Source organism: Neolamprologus brichardi, chromosome 10 (assembly GCF_056152115.1).
Source record: "Neolamprologus brichardi isolate AB-2024 chromosome 10, ASM5615211v1, whole genome shotgun sequence".
Taxonomy (NCBI): Eukaryota; Metazoa; Chordata; class Actinopteri; order Cichliformes; family Cichlidae; genus Neolamprologus; species Neolamprologus brichardi.
The window spans coordinates 19,566,362-19,587,701 of record NC_142113.1 but is presented as its reverse complement, the minus strand read 5'-3'; the positions used below and the strand labels follow the sequence as shown (position 1 = coordinate 19,587,701).

Below are 21,340 nucleotides of genomic sequence, written 5' to 3'. Positions count from 1 at the left end.
GAATTAAATACGTCAAGTTTCAATCAAAAATCAGTTCCCATATTAGCTGAGAAATCAGTGGTTTAAGATATGAAGCTGTATGTATGATCAAAATCCCCCCAAAAAGACATAACATGGATGAATAATGTTTTTATGCGTAATTATGGAAATATATACAGTACTGTAAACTTCTTGAGCCACTGCCTCATTTCATGATATTTTGCTATGAAAATGAACTATGTGTCAACATAACACAGCCTGAGCTGGTAAAATGGTAAATGGCATGTATTTGTATAGCACTTTACTAGTCCCTAAGGACTCTCTTAGGCAGGCTTTCTGCTAATTCCTATTACTCTGAAAATGATCAGGTACATGGACTGGACTGAAAAAGAGTGAAAAGGCACCCAATGTCCGAAGAAAAAATTCAGAACATCTGGAGAACTATTGATCAGGACTACTTGATACAAGTGAAATAGATGAAAGTAAGCAAATTTTAAAGAAATTAGGGGTGGCATATTGGTTGTGCATAGTGCTGTAATATATTACAAGGCATCAGTTTCTGTAAGTGCCTGCATACCACAGTAGCCAATATACTAGTAGTTAAATGTCAAAATAGAACTGATATAACTTATACATATATATTGACATATATAAATTATAGTTGTACCACACTGACATGAAGTCATTGGATGCCCATTTTTGTCAGAATGTGGAGTCCCACAATCACAATGCTGAGACAAAATAAGGGCGACCAAGTGAGCTTTGTGGCTTCAGAGACAGGAGATGTTGAACCTTGCCTTCCGCTGTAGGAGCAGGTGGCTACATTACCCACGCGATCCACAACCTCTATCTCCATGTCAGGTGAACAGCAGGATGCACTGTAGTACACCAGTGTTATGTTCTTATTGCTTGAATCCAGGGTGGTGTTTATGGTCCCGTTTCCTTGCTTGAGGGTGACAAGATCAACGCCCGTCCCATCAGCTCCATCAGTCACCCGGCTAGAGACCTCCCACATCCATAAGCTGCAGTTAACAGAGCAGTTGGTCTGCAGGCTGACCTGCTCACACACTGGTGCCTTGAAATCGGTAACCTATAAGGGGAAGGAAATGCATGAAGTCAGCAAAACGCCTGAATCTAAAGGAACTGCAACTTCCTCAATATTTGCTCAATAGAAATGTGTTTCTTTGTTACTTATGATTGGCTTAAAGTGATTTTAGTGGGTGCACAGCAGGTTAGCTAAGCATAAAAAAACTCCAGGCCTGTAGTTTAACGAACAGAGATGATAAAATTTATTACAATTTACTTTTTTTCCCCAACAATTCTTTTTATTAATGATTTTTCATGAAATATCTAAAAAGCTTAAAACAAAAAGTTTTCAGTTATAGTATTACCGTGTTAAGAACGGAGAAGCGCAACACAATGTAGTTACTGTCTGTGCCCCCAGGAGCCTCGGCCTCAATGGCCAGGGTGACATCAGTTCCAGATGGGGTATTCAGAGGTGCTGAGAGGGTCACTGTGCCATTACCAGTGATTCCAGGCTCCAGGAACATACTGGTTGGAAATGTAGAGTCGAACCCTCTGCTGTTGGTGGATCGAACTGTGAAGTTTCCACCTGTTCCACTCGTCATCAGAGTGAAGGGCACAGAAAATAGCGTTCCGGGTACTATGATGGTCTCTGGATTAGCCTTCAAAAAGAGAGAGTACATTTATAGAGATACTTATTTGAGCTGCTGCATGTTTTTCCATGTTTGATTTGATGCTTTTGTGTCACAAAACAAGTCGTGGATTGCAGCTCACATTTATCGTCAGATTTGATGATCTGAAGTTGGTTGGTGACTGTCTCTGGAAGAGTATTAAAGCCTTGGAGGTGAAACTATCAGCTTGTCCCTTCACCTGCACCACAAAGTCCTCTGATGGAAACTTGTCAACCAGAACCAAGATGCTTGCATTGCTCTGCGGCACCAAGACTCCTTTAATCACCTCTGACCCAGATGATCCAACCAGAGTGACTTCTGTCACCGTGGCAGTGTCACTCCCCGTTAAAGACATCAACAGGCTACCATTGCCACCTTTCAAGAAAAAGTCAATTCATTATGTCTAATGTTTTAATCTGCAGATCACCAAGTCTTAACAGTTGCCTTTACCAGCACTGGGACGTGTTGCCAGGGCATCAAATCCTCCAAAAGGGCCCTGTGACACCACCACTAAGTCAAAGAAGAAGTCGATAGGACTCTGACCTAAAAATGATGAGGGGGTAAAAAAAAAAAAAAAAAAGAAAGAAAAAAGTCAAATATATGGAGGGCCTGGAGACTAATGGCAATGGAAATAATGCATTTCATGAAATGATAATTCTGAATATGACAAATACTTACAAATAACGTAATATCTAAATAAATTCTAACTATTATATGATTAAAATAAAACTAAAGACTTTTTTTATTCTAAATGATATATAAATCCATAAAAAAGAGGTTCAAATAGGATGGGTTTATGGAAAAACTAAATACTAACAATAATAAAGAGTTTGAATTAAAACTTCAAAAAACCTTTTTAATAATTTAAAAATGAAATCTAAAGCATACTGAATAGATTCAAGAACCAGGAATTAAGAATACAGAATTTTGTTTTTATTCAGACATTTAAAAATATAGTTCCTTTTCCTCTTTTTATTTCCACTTCCTGTTGGTGTTTGAATATGTTGAGTCATTAGCGTTTCCATTTAGCCTTTAAGACAAGGAAAATAAATCCTCACAGACTACTTACATTTTTCTAGGCTGCCCAAAGACCTGTGCTGCCAAGGAAACTTTTTAAATAAGTGTGAGATCTTTCATGAGGCTATTTTGCCTTCATATTCACTCTCTCAACATCTCTGGTAAAGAATTTTAAGGAACACAGCAGTGAAATGGATCCTCACAGGGTATCCACTGGTGGAGAGATGCATCTTCTGCTCTTCGCCCGATAATGTGTTAAAGCTAACATTGCTAACGCTAGCAGCCCTTCATGCTCCACTAATCTAGTAGCAACATACAAAATTTACAGAAATTTGGACTCTAAGCCATGAGATTATTTTAGTTTTGGAAAGACTTTTAAGCTTGTAAGCTTAAAGTTTAGCTTGTAAAATAATCTAATATTTTTTCTGAAATACTTATTTTTATACATCAACTGGTAAAACTATTAATTTAGCATAGAATAAACCAATTACAGCAGAACATTAACATGCTAAATTTAAAGCTTGGTAGTGTAGTTACATTAGTATCTTAAGTTAGCTTATATAACAGCTGGGCAGCACGATGGTACTGTGGCCACCTCATAGCAGACGGTTCTAGGTTTGAACCATTGGTAAAGGAGTCTTCATCCATATACATGGATGGAAATTAGCACCAGGCGAATGTCATTGGCAGTACTTTGTTTTATGTGAAATCAAAAAGCCCTTAAAGAAGTTTTTAAATAATAGAATTGGCTTAGTTCTAGTGAATCAACAGCAAAACCATTTCTGGTTTTCTGTTGTTCAAATATACATACAATAGATTCTCTGCATTGCTCTACTCTGGCTGATAAAATCTAAGTATTTTAGATTTTTTTGCTTTCATTCATCAACAAAATATGAGATACATGAAGATGCCATGTTACTGACATGCTAACTGTAATAATGCAGGTATGTCTAACCTGTATTGTTACTGCGAGCATTCCCTGCACATGTGCTACCATCATAGCAAGTGTGCTAGAAATGTTCACCATCTCCTAGGATATAGCATTTTTTAAAATAAATAAATAAAAAATATTGCTATTTATTAGTCAAATAACAAACTAAATTCATATTTTTACACAAAACACAGCTACAGGATGTGGACACTAATAACAGTGCAATTATAGTTTGGAAACAAAGGGAGGAATGTTCACTTTTAACAACGTTTCCACTCAGGTGAGAGGTAACTGAACCAAACTCGGCTCAGACAGGACAGGACATGCCAATCATATTTTAAGAGATCCTTTTAGGTGTTGTCATAGCTCACCCGGTTGAGCCAGTTACTTATGATACAGAAGATGATGCAAGTGTTTGGTTTTAGGCCCATCTAAAACTGCTTGCATGCTATCCCCCTACCTTTCTGCTTTCCTATCTACAACACCTGACATCAAATAGATGCAAACTCTATTCGTTTTTATTAAAACTTTGTTGTAATGGTAATTTAGTACACCCATTCTGACCCTTATTAGTTCATTCAAACCTATACCTCAAGGCCCCAGGGATAAGAAACAAAAGTATCGACTGACAGTCTCACCTATGACCTTCAGAGTGTAGGGGTTACTTGACACCATTCTCATTTCCCATTTTCCAGTTTGTTTTTTTAGCTGCAGGGACCGGAAGTTTCCCACAGACTGGGATGTAATGATCAGTGACCCCATTGTGTCACTGCTATGCTGAGATTCACCTGTTAGAACACAGATAGAAAACAGACTATTTTTAGGAATTTATTATTAAATGATAATTTGTAACAAAACAGCATTTATCACCATGATAAATGCTGTTTTGTTCAAAAATCAGGCAAATTCTGAATTTGACTACTGTGTAAACAGAATGTAGGGGACAGTATAGACTGCCACTACTTTGTTGGGCAGGCTCAAAAATGACGTCATGACCGACGAATAGTAAAAACTCATGCAAATAATGAAGAGTATTATTTTTCCACAAACAGTCCTTCAGAATAGCATACCTGTGGGGCTAATGAGAGTAAAAGTGATGGATTTCCCAGTAATGTAAACTGTAGGATTTGTTACTGAGTCATCAATCATAAAAGTGAAGTTTTCAGCCTTTCCTGGGTTCCTGGCTGCTTGAAGAAGAGTCACCTGGAACATTACAGTAGGCACTTACATTAAAGAGCGGAAATCTTTGAAATGACAAATCCAGCCATAGTGAGATGTTTGTGAAATTACCAGAGAGGCGTTGGAGGACTCCTTTATGATGGCTGTGGCCTGAGGAAGTTCACTCTTTGTGATTTCGATAGCTTGGCCTCCTGAAGCCTGAGCCAGATCTCTGTACAGCTGAGCGTCAGCTTCTGCTATCCTATTGGATGGAGCACGCCGCTTCCGACTGTTGACTGATGATGTGTCAGTTATCATAAAATTGACCTGAGAAGAAAAAAAGGTGCATGAAAACAAGCTTTACCAAATCCTAAAGCCTTTAAAAACAATTAGACTGAGTAAAAAAAAAAAAAAAGAAGGTAAAATACGACCATTACACTACTTTATTTATACATCTGCTTGTAGCAAAACATGCCCATCCCTGTTTCAATGACGTTTAAACATGTAATCATCATTAAGATAAGTGTGTTATATTCTTAAACTACTACGTACCACCGACTGGGTCCTCTGTATGAGTGCGATCACTGTGCTCTTCAGGTTTTTGTCTTTAGCGGCTGCGTCCGTGAAGAGGAAGATCTCAGAATTCAATGGAGCAGCGCTTAAAGCCAGCTGTGTGAGGAAAACCGCTTTGAATAATTGTTTTAGGTAAAACAAAAAACAAGCATTGAGCTTTTAAAATTACAGAACACATATCACTTCACCTGAAGCCCTGAGAGACTCATCTCCGGTGGATCTCCTCCACCAGTGGCTACAAGAGAATCAATCGCATTCTGGAAAACTGCTGAGTTTGTTGTCTTTGTCAGTGGTCCGAAGCCTGTTTGATGACATGAGTCAAAGTCATTATATATACTACTATTGTGCATTGTCACCTTATGAATCGGACAGAACAATAACATTTCAGAATATTCAGAAAAGAAATTTGTAGCATCCCAGAGATCCTACCTGGATCATTAAATGGTACAAGAATGTACAGCGAGGGCTCATTGGCTGTTCCCACATCGCGGTTGATTATAGTGGAAGTGACATTTTTCACTGTTGCAATGTCATCTTTCATGCTGCTTGTGGTGTCGATGACAAAACAAAGAGCCTTACTGGATCCTTTAAAGAGACCCATCATCCTGGGGGAAGGAGATGGAGAGAGATAAATGATAAAAATGAACTTCTGCACCACAGTAAACTGAAACACACAGAAGAGCTTTCGTACCGCAAGAATGGTCTGTCACCAGCAGCCCCCCGAATGTCCTCTAGAAGCTCACTTGTTGCAGCTATTGCAATGTTTGCAGCTTGAGTGTGGAGATACCCATGGCTGGAACTCTCCTTGTCTTTGTTGATCCCACCTTTAGGCTCGATCTTACTTGTCTGATCAACTGCCCCTCCATGACTGCATTTTCCTGTTCAGCAAATATTGTGAGAGAGGAATGATGAATACTTAAACACTTTTTCCTTTTAACTTGTGTATTTAAGGGCTTGTTTCACTGAAGCTGACTTCCTCTTTTGTCTTGGTAAGCTTTTGGCCTGTCTGCTTAGTATACGTTTTTTGTTCTTCCCCAGTCTCATTTCTTTAATAAGTCTCAGCTGTTTCTATCACACTGAACACCCAAATTTATTATTGCTGTCTCACCTTCTTCTTTGCCAGAGTGTCTGTCCACCTATCCCTTGTGGCTACCACCACCAGTGTTAATTACCCAGTTTAGGTTCTGTAAGTTGGAGTTCTTAATTTTATTTTCTGTTTTTTGTTTGTATTCTGGTCTCAATAAAATGGTGTTTTTCTCTGTAACTCCTCCTCCCTGTGAATCTGCTTTTGGATCCTCACATTTAACACATGATACAAAAAAAATGGGTTATTATGCAATGTGCGACTTGGTTCATGAACTGGAATTACTTTTATACCATTGCTTTGGTGTCTCTGCAGCAGTTAGAAAAAGTTTTTAGGTTGATTTATCTCATGGATCCTTTGAGGACATACAGTAATCTGTGTGTCAGTTGGATGTGCAGTACGCTGACTCAGTGTGATAAACTCTAAAGCAACAACTGAAGGCCAGGATGAATAATATTCCTTTTGTCCATAAGAGGAGGGGGTGGAAAATCTCAGAGTGAACGGCTGCTGTTTATTTCAAATCATCCTCAAGAAACTGTGATTGTGTTTTACTGACACTGTGATTTTGGATGAGACAGATTTTAAAGGCATTTTTTTTGTTTCATATTTTAACTTAAGTAACGTGTACTAATGAAATACTATTTAAAGGATTCTGTTTTATGTTATTTCACAAGGATGTTGGTTTATCTCTCATGTGCAAGAACCAATAACTAAAGTCTGTTTTTACTCCATTCAAAACCTGGCACAATCTGAAGAGCAGAGTGATGGCTGCTGTCAGTGATATTTTATTGGATCATAATGGTGCAATCATATTTGCCCATTTAAATACAGCTATTTTTAAATACTGCTTTGACTCTTTATAAACTGAGTATAGTTTACAGTATGCTGATATCATTTAAATTAGTTTTTTCGTTCACTCATGATAAACCGTCCTGTCCTGTAAGTATGAATAATTTGAACTGGTCAGTACGTCAGGTGGACGAGAATTTAGCGAAACTGCAAGAAGTGTCACATTTGTCTTTTCAAAGTGCCAGTGAAAGGACAAATGTGACTTTGACCTTGAGGACATTGTGCATGCAATTAATGACCAATACTGGAGGAGGTGGAGCAATTTTTGTGAATTGTGGACGAATGATGAGACATGCATCGCCACAGCATGAGCTCACTGATCGTTTAGCCAGATGAGCTGATAAAACTTCAAAGTAATTGTAACTGTCAAGACAAATGTGGGTTAAAAAGCCATTAAAAAGTGCTGTAACTGCAATTTCAAATGCAGTGAAGTGGGATTAGAAGAATAAGTAATAGTAGAGTTAAAATAGATTTTAGTATGTAGGTTTTAGGTAAATCTCAGGAAAATCAGTGACATGTGAAGCCTCTTCTGAGTGTGGGAAAACAATGATGGTTTTGTAGAAGAGGGAAGCCCTTACCCTTTGGTTTCAATGCAAATACAGGCGTGAGACTAAAGTATCCAGACGTCAGGATCTTCTCCGCTATGATATCCTCCAAAATGTTGTTGTTGCAGTTGTTGCCGTCACAGCTGCGGCAGGTCGCCCTGCTCCTAGCTGGGAACATGTAAATCAGCATTTAAATTATGGCCTTGTTTTTTAAATCTTTCTACTCTGAGATTGAATGAGAGTTTTATCTGTATAATCTGTATATCAGTATGGGCATCTCATCATACTATCTCTTTACCTGCTATGTTCCCAATGCTGGCGCCAGATTTGATTAGATTGGAGTTGGGGCTTTTTTCTCCCAGTTCTACCCAGTTGCTGTGACTGTAGAAATCCTCCAAGCGATGAAAAAAATAGGGTTATTATTTTACTCCATTTTTGTTTGGTTTTTTGTTGTTGTTTTTAAACAGCAGTAAGTAATGATAAATACCTGCAAAGGATGCAGAATTTCTCCCAGGTTCTGCCTCGCTGCCTCATAATTCTCCAGCTTGTTGCTTGCTTTGACCGCCTGTATTCCCTCAGTGATGATTTTCTTTCCTTGAACAAACATCTCATCATCAAAGTGGAAGCTGGCATTCAAGGCATAGCGGATGTCCACACGCACATTCCTGTATATGATGTGCAGAATGGACTGACCGAAAGTTTTAGATGACTGAGGTGCACCACAGGCCGTAGCAACACCCTGTATGGTGAAAGGCTGTGCCTAAACACACAAAGGAAATCATATTGACATTACTGTTTTAAAAATACTTGTTTCTGTTCATTTAACTTGATTTGAGTTCTTACAGGGAAAGTGAAGTCTGTCCCTTCAGCCTTAGCCAGGGTACGGCACACCTGCACAGTCACATTAAACAGGGCCTGCAGAGTGATGTCCAGGTGAGTCAGAGAACTGCCTGGCAGAATGTCAAAACCCAGAGCTCCAGTACAAAGAAGCGAGAGCAACAACGCAGACGGCCACACGGACTTCATTGCTCCACCTGTCACACAACATGAAGTGGCAACATAAACATGTAATTACAGGCGTATGATGCATACAGGTTAAAAGTAAATATTTTTTGGCACTGCTCTGAGATATGCTGATTTTTAGGAATCACAACTGTTACCATCAATCTCATCAACCTGAGCATCTATTGGAATAAATGCTGAATTGTACATCTCAAACTGTACAGTAGGATTAAACAACAACGAGAACAAAGTCTCAGCGATCCTCTGAAGCACTTGTCTATTTTAATAAGAAGAAAAGAAGGAATCCTTTAATCCTTTAATGCCCAGTGTATCATATTTAAAACATGAGTTTTTGAGACTTCTACATCGTCAGTGTGGGGTTTTTTGTTCGTTTTTATCATATTTTTCACAAATATGATAAGAATCCATCCATCCATCCATCTTCATCCGCTTTATCCGGGGCCGGGTCGCGGGGGCAGCAGCCTAAGCAGAGAAGCCCAGACCTCCCTCTCCCCAGCCACCTCCTCCAGCTTATCCGGGGAAACACCAAGGCGTTCCCAGGCCAGCCGAGAGATATAATCTCTCCAGCGTGTCCTGGGTCTGCCCCGGGGCCTCCTCCCGGTGGAACATGTGAACCGTTCCAGTGGGAGCTGGAGGCCTTCACCCAATGAAGCCAACAGAACCACATCATCTGCGAAAAGCAGAGATGAGATTCTGAGGCCACCGAAGTGAAAGCCCTCCGCCACTTGGCTGCGCCTAAAAATCCTGTCCATAAAAATTATGAATAGAACCGGTGACAAAGCAGCCGGCCCTGGCGGAGCCCATCACCCACCGGGAACAAGTCCGACTTTTTGCCGGCAATGCGAACCAAGCTCTTGCAACGGTTGTACAGGGATCAAATGGCCCATAGCAATGGGCCAGACACCCCATACTCCCGCAGCACCTCCCACAGGACACCCTGAGGGCCACGGTCGAATGCCTTCTCCAAAAAAACACACAAAACACATGTAGACTGGTTGGGCAAACTCCCAAGCACCCTTAAGTATCCTTGAAAAAGGACGAAAACCGCATTGTTCCTCCTGTATCCAAGGTTCGACTAGCGGACAAACTCTCCTTTCCAGCACCCTGGCATAGACTTTCCCAGCGAGGCTGAGGAGTGTGATTCCCCTGTAGTTGGAACACACCCTCCGGTTCCCCTTCTTAAAGATAAGGACCACCACCCCGTCTGCCAGTCCAGGGGTACTGCCCCTGATTTCCACGCAACATTGTAGAGGCGTGTCAACCAGGACAGCCCCAGCCTAGCCCCCTCCAGCCTTCAGGAACTCGGGGCGGACCTCATCAACACCAGGGGCTCTGCCACCAAGGAGTTGTTTAACTGCCTCAGTGACCGCGCCTCCGGAAATTGACGGGTCATTCCCCTCATCCCCAGACTCTGCTTCCTCCTCGGAAGATGGAAGAATTTTTTTTTTAATTGTCAGAGGTTGTCTAAACACAAATGAGAACTTTCTGGCAATTATTTCAGTTAAAGCGTTAAGCTCTCAATATACTATTCTGGCAATAAACTATTTTTATTGAATTCTCCTTAAATTCAATTCTATATAAATTTTGAAATTAAAGCAGTAATTCAAATAGTTAAACTCTGACTCAAACACTCAAAAAAGAAGGAATCAAATTATTCTAAAATTTTATAAACAATCTCAGAAACACTTCTACCACATTTTTATGCTGCTACAACATCTACTAAAATCAAGCCTCTATCTTTCAGATGTTTCGCCAACAATGAGTTAAAGGATTACTGACCTTGTTGCTGTCCTGTGAACTGGAAAGTTATGTTGTCAGCACCTGCTTTTATGTTTCCTAATTGCCAGGGCGGGGTTAGAAGGACTCGCTCTACCTGTCTAACCTTTGTCATGATCAGTCTGTAAGATTATTGTGCGTTTAGCTTTAATATACAATTGAATCAGAAATACGTGCGCTTTAAACTTAAGACTTCAAGTTTATTACTGTTAAACTGTTATTTTAATATAGTATATTAACTCTAAGAAATTTCTGTTTCCATTCATTTTGAAAAAAATGAGAAATATGGAGTCTTAAATTTACCCTTTTACACTTTAACTGGCTTGAACAGACTGAAAGGTAAAAATATAATAGAGTAAAATATATTCAAATGCATGGAGTGTATTTGTCTTAGTTTGGATACATTTACATCTGCCCTGACTCGCTCCACTGCCACCGTGCCCTTAGGAGGTTCATTGCAGGGGCGCGTTATTATTTGTAGAAATACCAACGTGCATACTTTCATTTTAGCACTGCACCGAGCGAGAAGCTGAACATCATGAAAATGCGGTCAAGCTTACATTAACACATGAAGTGGAGGGTGAGACTTTTAGTGAAGACAGTACATTTTAGTTCTGCAGGCATGAACTTTAATCTATGATTTTTATCAGCAGCTACTGTATTATTATTTACTTTTGTTATGTAAGTAGACTGGCATTCACACACAAAAGTACACCATGTGGAGACAGAACACTTGAGACACCCCTCATTTCTTCATATTTTGTCAGGAAAATTGGAAATAGTAGTAGGTAGTCTTCAGGAATTGTTCTCCAGGCTTCTTGAAGGACATTCAGAGCTCATCTTTGGATGTTTGCTTGCCTACTGTTTTGTTCTCCGTCAAGATGATCCCACAAATGTTCAGGCCCAGGCTCCAGGGAGGCCAATCCATGACTGATTCCACCGTGTGTTTTTCTAAAAATAAAGAAATAAATAAAAATAGGCAGTGTGTTGGGGATAATTCCCATGCTGAAAAGATTCCTGTCTTCATAATTCTGTAACCTTATTTGTGGCACATACATTTATTTAATTTGTGTATATTATAATAAAAAATGCTGGGTGGGGGGGGGGGGGGGGGGGGGGGGCATGCTAGTTCATGTGTGGAAACACACAGGGCGTCAGAGGGGTTATATGAGTTTATATGTTTTTAACTGGGTTTTAATTTAATCAAACCATAGGGTTTTTTAATTAAACTATTTTTATCACTTAGGTGTATCTCAACATTTAGTTATGCAGACATATGTGTTCTTAAAAGCAATTCTTTGTTTTGAAGCTGAGTGGAGTGGAAGCTGTTTTGGTTCACAGTGCACCTTAACAAAGAGGGGATGCTTTTTATTTACATCTAGTCAAAAGTGTTGGTAATAGTGTTTTAGTCACACTAATTTTGTGATTCTGACAATATCTCAGCTTTTATTTTAAAAACGGCACAAATGGGAATTTCTTCTGAATGGGTAATGTCAGCATGTTCACAAGCGTTTCATTTAATCAAACCACTAGTTTTAATTTAACTAGTTTTTACACATCTACTGGGGTTTCTTTCCAGGGTTGATGCAATCATTTTATTTAAAAATCTGGATTTCGGAATGTTGAACTAAGAGGGAGACAGAGCCAGCTAGTTTTTAACACAGTAAATGGTCACAAATAACATTCAGTCCTTTAGAAAATACATGCTATAAGCAGGCAGTATCGCTCTTTCAAACTAATTGTGTTTTAATCACACTCATTTGTGATTCTGATGCCCCATGGGGATCCACAAAGTATGGATACAGCCTCTTTCCAACTCTAGAGGTAGATGTATGCTTCATGTACTTATCAACATACATTTCAAAGGCTTGCATTAGAGTGCATTGGTGCATCTTTTATTTAACATGGTTATACCACTGTGAATTTTGCTATATAAATATACTCAAGAGTCTATCATACACCTGCAGGGCATCACCTTGCTGTGCCAGTTTAAAACAATGAGGGTGGGGCACGCAGTTGCTGAGATCCGGTGTAACTGGCCGAGATAGGCCTAAGGGACCCCTGTTGCTGGCTACTTCAGAAAATAGGCGAGACCTTGCTCGACTGGTACATTTGCGGGGCTTTTACCTTGTCGAGGAATTACAAAAAGAGCCAAATACCGACCACTTTAAACAATAGGTTGGGTCCCGGCTCAACTGGTACACCTGCCGGCTTTTACCTTTTCCTAAGGAATCCCAACAATTAAATGATACCCGCGGTGTGCTTTTGCAATCCTGAACAAATTCAAACAATTAGCCAGCTGTTGAAAAGACGGAGAGGGTCTGGGCGACTGGTTTTAGAAGTATCACTGCAGCGTTTATTTTCTAAAGAGTTGAATGTTATTTGCGACCATCTGTTGTGTTAAAAACTACTCTGAAACCATGAAACCCCTTACAGAAGAAATGCCCGTTTGATCCGTTTTTAAATAAATAAAATGCTTGTACGGTTGGCCGCCATCTTGGACTAATGCCCCCTTATTACTACTGGTTATCTTTCCTAGACGGGAGGAGTACACTACCCCAAACAGTTGTGTATACTTTTTTTAAAAATGTCACAGTCAAATTACTAGTAATGTACTGCATACTAATGGTAATTATTACACACTTTGAACCACAAGAGTCACTGAAAATACAATTTTTGCAGGTAATTAAAAATAGTTATATTTCATCTTCTGTGATTATAAACCAACACTTTCAATATTCATCTTTGAATAAAGAATATAGATCTTCCTCCAAACTCAAACTGTGAGAGAAAATAAAACATTACTTTAAAACTTCTTTACAGATTTTTAATAAGAATAAAACTGTTGAATGAAATTTTACAGTGACTGTTCTTCAGTGCAAAAATATACTGATATTTGCATTTAAGCCGTTGTTAAAAATAGAGTCGAAATGATTCCAGGAACAGAATAAGGTCCAAGACTATGATCATTTAAGATTTAATGGGTCAGATTTATGTGGCTTCTGTCTGCTTGATTTTTATGTGAGCTGGTAGTAAATGATTTATGGAGGGAGGAGAAAGCAGGGGAAGCAAGTGCAGAACAACTAATATTTGCCCCGGCCCTGTTTTTTCTCTCTCTTTGGCAATCTTTGAAAACTTCTCTTGAATCTCTCTGAATTGGAAAAAGGAGACGACGATACAGAGCAACAGATTGCGTGTCAGGCTGGATTTTCAGGTTCCTGAAGCAACAAGAAAGATGGCCGTTAACTGTTTTTGAAGAAATAAAAGTCAAGATATTTAAAGAAAACACTGGATTAAAATACATTGTTTTGCATTTACAAATGGAATCATTTGTAGGGGATTATTTCCTCTTTTTGTTCCCATTCGTGCTACTTTTGCTGCTGTCTCTAACTCTCCGCTTGCCCAGAGTGCATTGTTGGACAGGGCTGGCAGTCAGGGCTTTAAGCTGGAGACTCTGGGTTATTATTTGCCTGATCCTGGGGCTGCCACTTCACAAGAACACCAGTCCAAGGGCTGAAGAGGTCAAATCAGCAGGGACTGATATTTTGTCAGGGTCAGGTCAGATCTCAGATGAATCCAGACTCATATGCAAACCCACCGCGCTGGCTAAATATCTGCTCCGGCACTGTGGCTCTCTGGCCAAGCCGAGACTGGCCACCTGGCCGAGGGGAGACCCCCAACTCCAGACACTGTCCAGCCTGCTGTGGGGCCATCATGGAGAGGCGTTGCAGTTCACTAGAGACAACCTGCTACTGAAAGATGGGGGAATCATAGCTGTGGACTGGGCTGTAGGAACAAAGATGGGTGAGGCTGCCACAAGAAAGAAGTGGGATGTGAGGAAGGAGCACCAGTCAGGGGTGAGGGCACCGGGCTGCTTTACCTCAGCACCCCCTGTCCTCCTCCTCATCCCTCAATACTGGGGAGGGATGACCCCCCACTTAAAGATGCTGTGCCAACAGGCTGTGTGTCAGGGCTTTTATGTGGTGGTCTTTCACCCTCGGGGCACAGAGGGGTGCCCGCTGACCACAGCACGAGTAACCGAGTTTGGAGACCCAGCTGATCTCGAGCAGGTAAAGAAAGACAATTTCCTCATCAAACAGAAACTGTTGGACAAAGAAAATTCACACCTTCTCTCATGATTAAAATGTTAACTCTTTTAATGGAACTGATTGTTTGTTTCATTCAGATCAGTGTTGATAAGGTATTTTAGCTTTTTGTCTGTCTGTTAATTCAGTTTACTTTCCGTTAGTTTCCAGGAAAGATTTCCTTGTTTCGGATTAGTTTTTTTAATTATTAGGTATCACAAATAAAGTTATGCTGATCTGAAAGTGACACTGAGTTAAAAATGTAGGTCATTTTCAAGAACATTTCGTGACACACACACACAAACACACACACCACAAGAAGCTCGTTGATTTATGTACATGTGGATTGTTTCTACTTTTTGTGGTCCAAGTGCTGTATGTTTATTTTTCTTACAGCTGTGGCACTTGGACATATATTGTGCATTACTATTTGTACTTTTTTATTACATCTTTCCATATTTTCTCCTAAACAAGGGGACCGTATAGAGAATTTATAAAAAGCAAAATGGGTTTGGCACAGCAGTGCATTCAGATCATAACTGAGATTGCAAAAGCTGCCAGACAGGATAGGAAACAGCAAAAAACAAAACTGTAGGTCTAAATACCTTTGAGGGGCTACGGCACGGTTTACTTGATCTGATCGTGTTAAAGGCATGACAGCCAGGACCAGTAAGAATACATGTTTTAATACGTGAAGCAGTCTGGCTGAGATATGCTTTCACTTGTTTGACATATGCCTCAGAACAATGCATTCGGTTGTTCAACTGGTTTGTTTTGCACGGCTTGGTTGTCTGACATCATTTTTGTGCCATTTATAAAAACGAAAGGAAAGAAAAGAAAGCAAAAGAAGAACGAAAAAAACATCAGTTGTGTTGGTTGTGAGGACATTTGTGCTTGCTTTTGGTTTTGCTTGTTTGTGTTTGAGGTATGAATCCATTTGAAAATTTCAAATCTAAAACCCTAATTCGAATAAGTGTGTAATATGTAAGTAAAATCTGAGTGTGACAATTTGCCAATCTCATAAACCCATATTTTACTCACAATAGACAATTGAACACATCAAATGTTTAAACTGAGAAAATGCATCAATTTAAAACTTAGGTCATTTTCAACACCTGGGAACACTGAGGCATTCCCAGGCAAGCCGAGAGACATAAACTCTTCTGCATGTAGTGTATCTACCCCAGGGCTATCTCCAGGTAGGATAGGCCCAGAAAGCCTCATCCAAGAAGTATCCTAGATGCCCAAACAAACTCAGCTGGCACCTTTTGATGTGGAGGAGTAGCATCTCCACTCTGAGCCCTTCCCAAATGACTGAACTTCTGACCCTATCGCTAAGGCTGCGCCCAGCCATCTGTCAGAGAAAGCCCATTTCTGCTGTTTCTATCCACAATCTCATTCTTTTAGTTCCACTCTGGTGCAAGCTGGAGGTCACCACCTGCTGAAACAGAACCACATAATGTGCAAAAAGTAGAATCGAGAGGTGAGGGATGGATTGTTCCTTCTGAATCACAGGTTCAACTACTGGATGTACTCTGCTCACTGGTACCCTGGTGTAGGCCTCAGGAGGGCTCAGCCCTGTAGCTTTTAGGAACACAGGCTGAACCTTGTCCACCCCAGAGGCAAGGCCACATAAGAGTTAAACTACCTGAGTGGCCTCACCCTCAGTGATTAACAAGTCAGCTGAGTCACTTGACAATTGGCCAGAGTCATTTCAAGGCCAAATGAAAGTCTCCCACACACGTTTTTGCTTCAGCCACATTTTCTCAGTTTAAACATTTCATGTGTTTTTGTATGACCTTCTGAGAAAACATGCATTCATGAGATTTGCAAACCTTTTTTGCTTTTGTGAATTTTACAAAGCATCTCAACTTTTTTCTAGTTACAGTTGAAAAATTTTTTTTTGGTTTTTTTTTGTTGGTTTTTTGCAATATTTTCTCTGAAGATCATCTGCCTGATGCAGATTGAAAAAATGGTCTAAAAAACTTTTTAGAAAATGCAATATGGTGAACATTTAAGAAATGTGAGCAAAAAAAAATTCAACTGTGTGTGTGAAAAATACCAACAGCTGGCACACTGCTACTAAATTAGCATATTTATTGCTCTGACTCTTTTATGGCCCAGCACCTGCCCTATTTTTTGGTGTAGGTGTGCAAATATTTAGTTTTTTTTTTTTTTTAAATCAAAAATTCCAACAGTAGCTCATTTTTAGCCAGTGGCCATATGGTTCAAAAGTTATGCACGTCAGGTGCATCTGCAGCTCTGTCCCTCTGGTGTCACTGCAGTGTCCAAGGTCCAAGGTCTGTGGGTTTCAAAAGATATAAATAAAAATAATAAAGAGGAAGAACTAAAAACAAAATAGAAAAATTGGGTTTAAAAACTGTAAAAAAAAAAAAAAAAAAAAAAAAAAAAAAGGATTTATTCCCAGGATAATATTCACGTCTGCATCAAATCCCTCAAGAAACTAATTCGAACATAGAGTTAGACATGTTGTTGTAAAATCGATACCGGTCACTTATTTTTGTTTTGACCATGATCTCACAGTGTCACTATCTTTCATGTCTTCGTGATCAGGCGGTGGCTTATGTCCACAGCCGCCACCCGTCCTCTTTGCTTTTTGCAGTGAGTGAGGGGTCAGGCTCAGGGGTTCTTCTTTCATATTTGGGGGAGTGTGGATCGAGCACGTACCTGACAGCAGCAGCAGCAATCTCACCTGTGCTTCTCGGCCAGCTGTGGTTTGAAACGCCTATGCCTCCTATTTACCGCTGGGGGGCACTGTTTCACCGAAAACAGCAGCTCAGAAGGTGAGAACATTAAAAGTGTTATAGCACAGACATAAATGAAGCACGGATATGATATCTTTCTTTTGTTGGTTTTCTTTATAAGATATGCGAGTTCCTTCAGAGGCGTCCGGGATGTGGATCGGGTCCTCAGCTCTTCATCCCTCAGGGACTTTGAGGAAGCACTTTTCTGCTCCCCAGCTCAGCCCCAATTAAGCCCTTTAAATTCTGGACTGAGCTCAAGATCTCACTCCCAGTGGGGCCTGGCATCTTCAGCAGCCTGGGCGCTGGGTGAGAGGGCTTACCCAGCCAAGGACTGGGAAAGCTACTGGGAGAGAAACGAGCCACTGAGAGATGCAGATGAGGTGGCGGTCCCTGTGCTCTGTGTACGCAGCAGTGATGACCCTCTCCTCCCGCCTGCCTCCACTTTGCCCCTTCCCCTTTTTATGAGCAATCCGTATTTCTTTCTGATGTTGACAGACAGGGGAGGGCATTGTGGATTTGCTCTGGAGGAGCAGGGGGGAGAAATCTGGAGTCATATCTCAGTTCTGGAGTACTTTAGGGTCGTAGCTGAATTCCTGCGTGGGGATGACAGAAACAGGGTGAGTTGGAGTGGTCTAATGGAAGAAAATAGTCAGGCTAGGCTGAGGGGCTGGAGCATGGCTCCTGCTCGTAGGAGAAAAGCCACAGAGATGAGAAGACCAAGACCACAGGCTGCTGATCAATGCGCCATGGATGCACAAGAAGGGAATTTCACCTGGAAGAGGTCCTACACACGCTGAAGGGGAGAGGATGGATTATTCCCAATTGTGGTATTGAGAAGATAAAAGATAAGTCTTTCAAATACAAGCAGACAAAAGAAAACTCTTTTTTTTAACCAAGAAAAAAATGTAGAACTAACGACATTAGCTGACTAATGCCTATTGACATTTTTTCAAAACACACTGGTCTTCAAATAAAAGACATGTTTCCTGTCACATCATGTGAAAAAGTATTTGTCCGCTTTCTGACTATTTTTTTGTATATTTGTCAGACTTAAGCATTTCTCGTTATCAAAAGACTTGAGAACATGAGACATATATGTGTCAGTGATAACCTGAAAACATTCAAAATGCAGTTTTTAAATCATGATTTCATATATTAAAGGGAGAAAACAAATTGTCTAAACCTATTCGGCCCTGTTTGACTGCTGGTATGTTCTTTTTATGAAATGCTGTCACAGGTGTTTTCACCAGATCTAACTGGTCACAAACCTTCCAAAAAGTCTAAAGGTTTAACTCAGTCTTGGGGGATTACTGACATGTTTTTGGAGAATGGGAGATGAGTCTTTCACCCAGTCCCTTTCTTACTATTGACCCATTAACTCTGACCTTAAGGGGGCAAGTAAGCTGCAAACACATAACTGCCTCAAAATATATGTTTGTGTCTCCTGTGCTTTACTTCCATGAAGACTGGTGTAGATGGGCTTAAAGTACATGTAGGATCTTATTATTATTTTGCACCATTTGTCTGAAAGACACAAACATCTTTAGTATCCATCAGTTGGGTGGTGGGGGTTAATCAACCAATCAGTGATCATTTTCAGGTGAGTTATTGGTCATCAATTTCTTCCACCTGTTTAACTTCAGCAGTAGTGAAAATCACCACAGTGATTGCAGTTACTGTGACCAAGTAACAAAATTCTCTCGAAAGAGGCTCCGTATTCCTCTGGCTTATAAATCTGAACTGTAATTCTCATCCACTTACTTTGAGAACACTGAGGAATATCAGCTGCTTTACAGAAGTGTGCGTTTGTGCTCCTAGTGCTAGAAATGTTTCTGCTCTTCTCCAAACCCTGATGATTTTCTGTGCTACAGGTCGGTGGCACTACTCTAAAGTATCAAAACCATACTGCTCCTGGCTTTTTGTAAGATGACTTTTTGCAAAACGTCAACTTTTCCTACGATTTGTTGGTAAAATGATGACTGGATAGTGAAACCACAGGCTTCCGAACATGTTAAAAGGGAATTATTAATCAGTTTTTCTGCTTTTCTCACAGTCTGCCCACTGAAATGACTTCTATTTATTTGTGGCAACAAATTGTTAAATGATATCAAAAGCTTGTGCTGCACAATGGAGGTGGTTGTTGGTGCAAAACTCCCTGAACTTTCTTTGGTACAATAGTACAAATGTCTATTTTGCAATAATCCCACAAAAACATCCAAATTATAAACAATCCCATTTCGTTTATATGGTGCCAAATCACAACAACAGTCACCTTAATGTGTTTTATATTGTAAGGTAAAGACCCTACAGTACTACAGAGAGAACCCCACAATCAGACCACCCACTATGAGCAAACACGAGTGGGAAGGAAAAACTCCCTTTTAACAGGAAGAAACGTTAAGCGGAATAAAATTCTCTACCGGGGTCTCCGTAGATCTTAAAATGAAACAGTTACACTTTTTCCATTTCATACCCATACATGACTGTATTTCCCATTTCATACAAGACACCACAGGACAAAGAAATATTAAAATTATTTTATTACAGATGATTCTTTATCCAGTAGCCCTCTTCCAACAAAAAATAGTAATTACAAACAAAATATTACATTTATCCCCTAAACTTTGCCTTTGAGTTTTATTTATACATTTTACTTTGTCATCTGTAAGGAATATCTTTTCTCTTCTGCTATGCAACATTCAGCTTTCTGCACAATCTATACATTTAATACAGTTTAATACAGATCTCTGGACCAGGGAGAATAAAACAGCAAGATCCACCAAATGACAGGAGATAAAAGGAATACTGATAAAACAGACTGTACAGAGACATAAGCCTGCCTCCCACCTACTTTCAGCAATGGCAGTCACCTCCTCCCCCAACCCCAACACTGAGAGTTAGGGGGGTGGATCACAGTAGACTCTTTAATCTGGTCAGTCACTTGTGCAATCAGTGCAACTGATCCAGTTCAGAGTGACCGAGGTCTAAAGGTAGACTGCCTCGCAAAACACCTGGGAGTTCTAGTAAACACAAGAGAAGGTCTAAAAGTCCACCACTCGTTTGGCCCTCTGCAGACATCATCTGGAAATTAAAAACACCCCTTCTGGCATAAAAACACTAAAAAGACCTGGGGGAAAGTTGGTACAATGGCATACTGGCGCTTTGTTTCTGAGCCAAAAAAGAGATTCAAACTATTGAGTACAGGTTGGTACTTTTCCCCCCCCACACACCAAAGGCAACTCATTAAGTGCAGTGTGAAAATGGTTTGTGTCGAACCATAAACAAACAGGGCTCTTGGTGCACAGATCAGAAAATGTAAGGTCAGTGGACCCTACAAGACAAAAATGTTTACTGTCTACAGCAAGAATCTGGAAACTATTTTAGCCATTTCAGATTTTAACACTTCTTCTTTTTTTCCTTAAATAAATCTTTAAAAAGACTTTCCCCCCTCATGTTATAACCTTTACTTTAGCTCTAAGTCTTTTAAAAGCCACCAAGATATGAAGCAGAGAGGCTGAGTCTTCACTATGGGGTACAACGTCAGTAACACATAGCCAGTGCTCGAGCAAAGGCTCCACCTAACTAGTTTTCAAATTATGTGCAAAATCATCCTCATACACTACAAAACAAAGTGTTGCCGTTTACTCGAGGCAATCTGACCTACAGTTGTGTTGTTATCATTCACAACAGCATATCTGTAACAAGTTCGAGAACTCGCAGCTGCAAATAAGACAGTGAAAAACTCAGCAGCCGCGAATCGATCCATCGTTCAACTGCCGCCGCTCTAAAGCCACGCACCGCTGTGCCTGCATCTCAAGTTAACTCGTCTTTGATTTGTCGATTCGATCTCCACATGTTCAG

General features: G+C 40.2%; 2 protein-coding genes across 2 annotated transcripts; one reads left to right on the top strand and one right to left on the bottom strand.

Moving 5' to 3' along the window:
• Window positions 1-161: 161 nt before the first annotated feature.
• LOC102782218 (von Willebrand factor A domain-containing protein 7-like) lies at window positions 162-8,856 on the bottom strand. The gene is made up of 15 exons (XM_006808663.3): window positions 8,674-8,856; window positions 8,318-8,590; window positions 8,129-8,222; window positions 7,864-7,998; window positions 6,044-6,230; window positions 5,782-5,957; window positions 5,541-5,653; window positions 5,332-5,448; window positions 4,912-5,106; window positions 4,692-4,824; window positions 4,260-4,409; window positions 2,124-2,216; window positions 1,777-2,048; window positions 1,371-1,664; window positions 162-1,069 (listed from the first exon to the last, which is right to left on the bottom strand). Exons 1-15 carry the CDS (start codon window positions 8,854-8,856, stop codon window positions 662-664), a joined length of 2,823 nt encoding a protein of 940 aa, XP_006808726.2. The 3' UTR covers window positions 162-661.
• Window positions 8,857-13,757: 4,901 nt separating this feature from the next.
• Window positions 13,758-18,450, top strand: LOC102782513 (protein ABHD15). The gene is made up of 3 exons (XM_006808664.3): window positions 13,758-14,699; window positions 17,289-17,518; window positions 17,601-18,450. Exons 1-3 carry the CDS (start codon window positions 13,950-13,952, stop codon window positions 18,274-18,276), a joined length of 1,656 nt encoding a protein of 551 aa, XP_006808727.2. The 5' UTR covers window positions 13,758-13,949; the 3' UTR covers window positions 18,277-18,450.
• The last annotated feature ends 2,890 nt before the right edge of the window (window positions 18,451-21,340 follow it).

Coding starts and splice junctions, on each gene's coding strand:
- LOC102782218 (XM_006808663.3), bottom strand. CDS start 8,856: ATGAAGTCCGTGTGGCCGTCTGCGTTGTTGCTCTCGCTTCTTTGTACT. Junction 5,654..5,781: donor TGTACCATTTAATGATCCAG/GTAGGATCTCTG, acceptor GTCATCAAACAG/GCTTCGGACCACTGACAAAG. Junction 2,217..4,259: donor CTACACTCTGAAGGTCATAG/GTGAGACTGTCA, acceptor CATCATTTTTAG/GTCAGAGTCCTATCGACTTC.
- LOC102782513 (XM_006808664.3), top strand. CDS start 13,950: ATGGAATCATTTGTAGGGGATTATTTCCTCTTTTTGTTCCCATTCGTG. Junction 14,700..17,288: donor ACCCAGCTGATCTCGAGCAG/GTAAAGAAAGAC, acceptor CTTCGTGATCAG/GCGGTGGCTTATGTCCACAG. Junction 17,519..17,600: donor CGAAAACAGCAGCTCAGAAG/GTGAGAACATTA, acceptor TTTCTTTATAAG/ATATGCGAGTTCCTTCAGAG.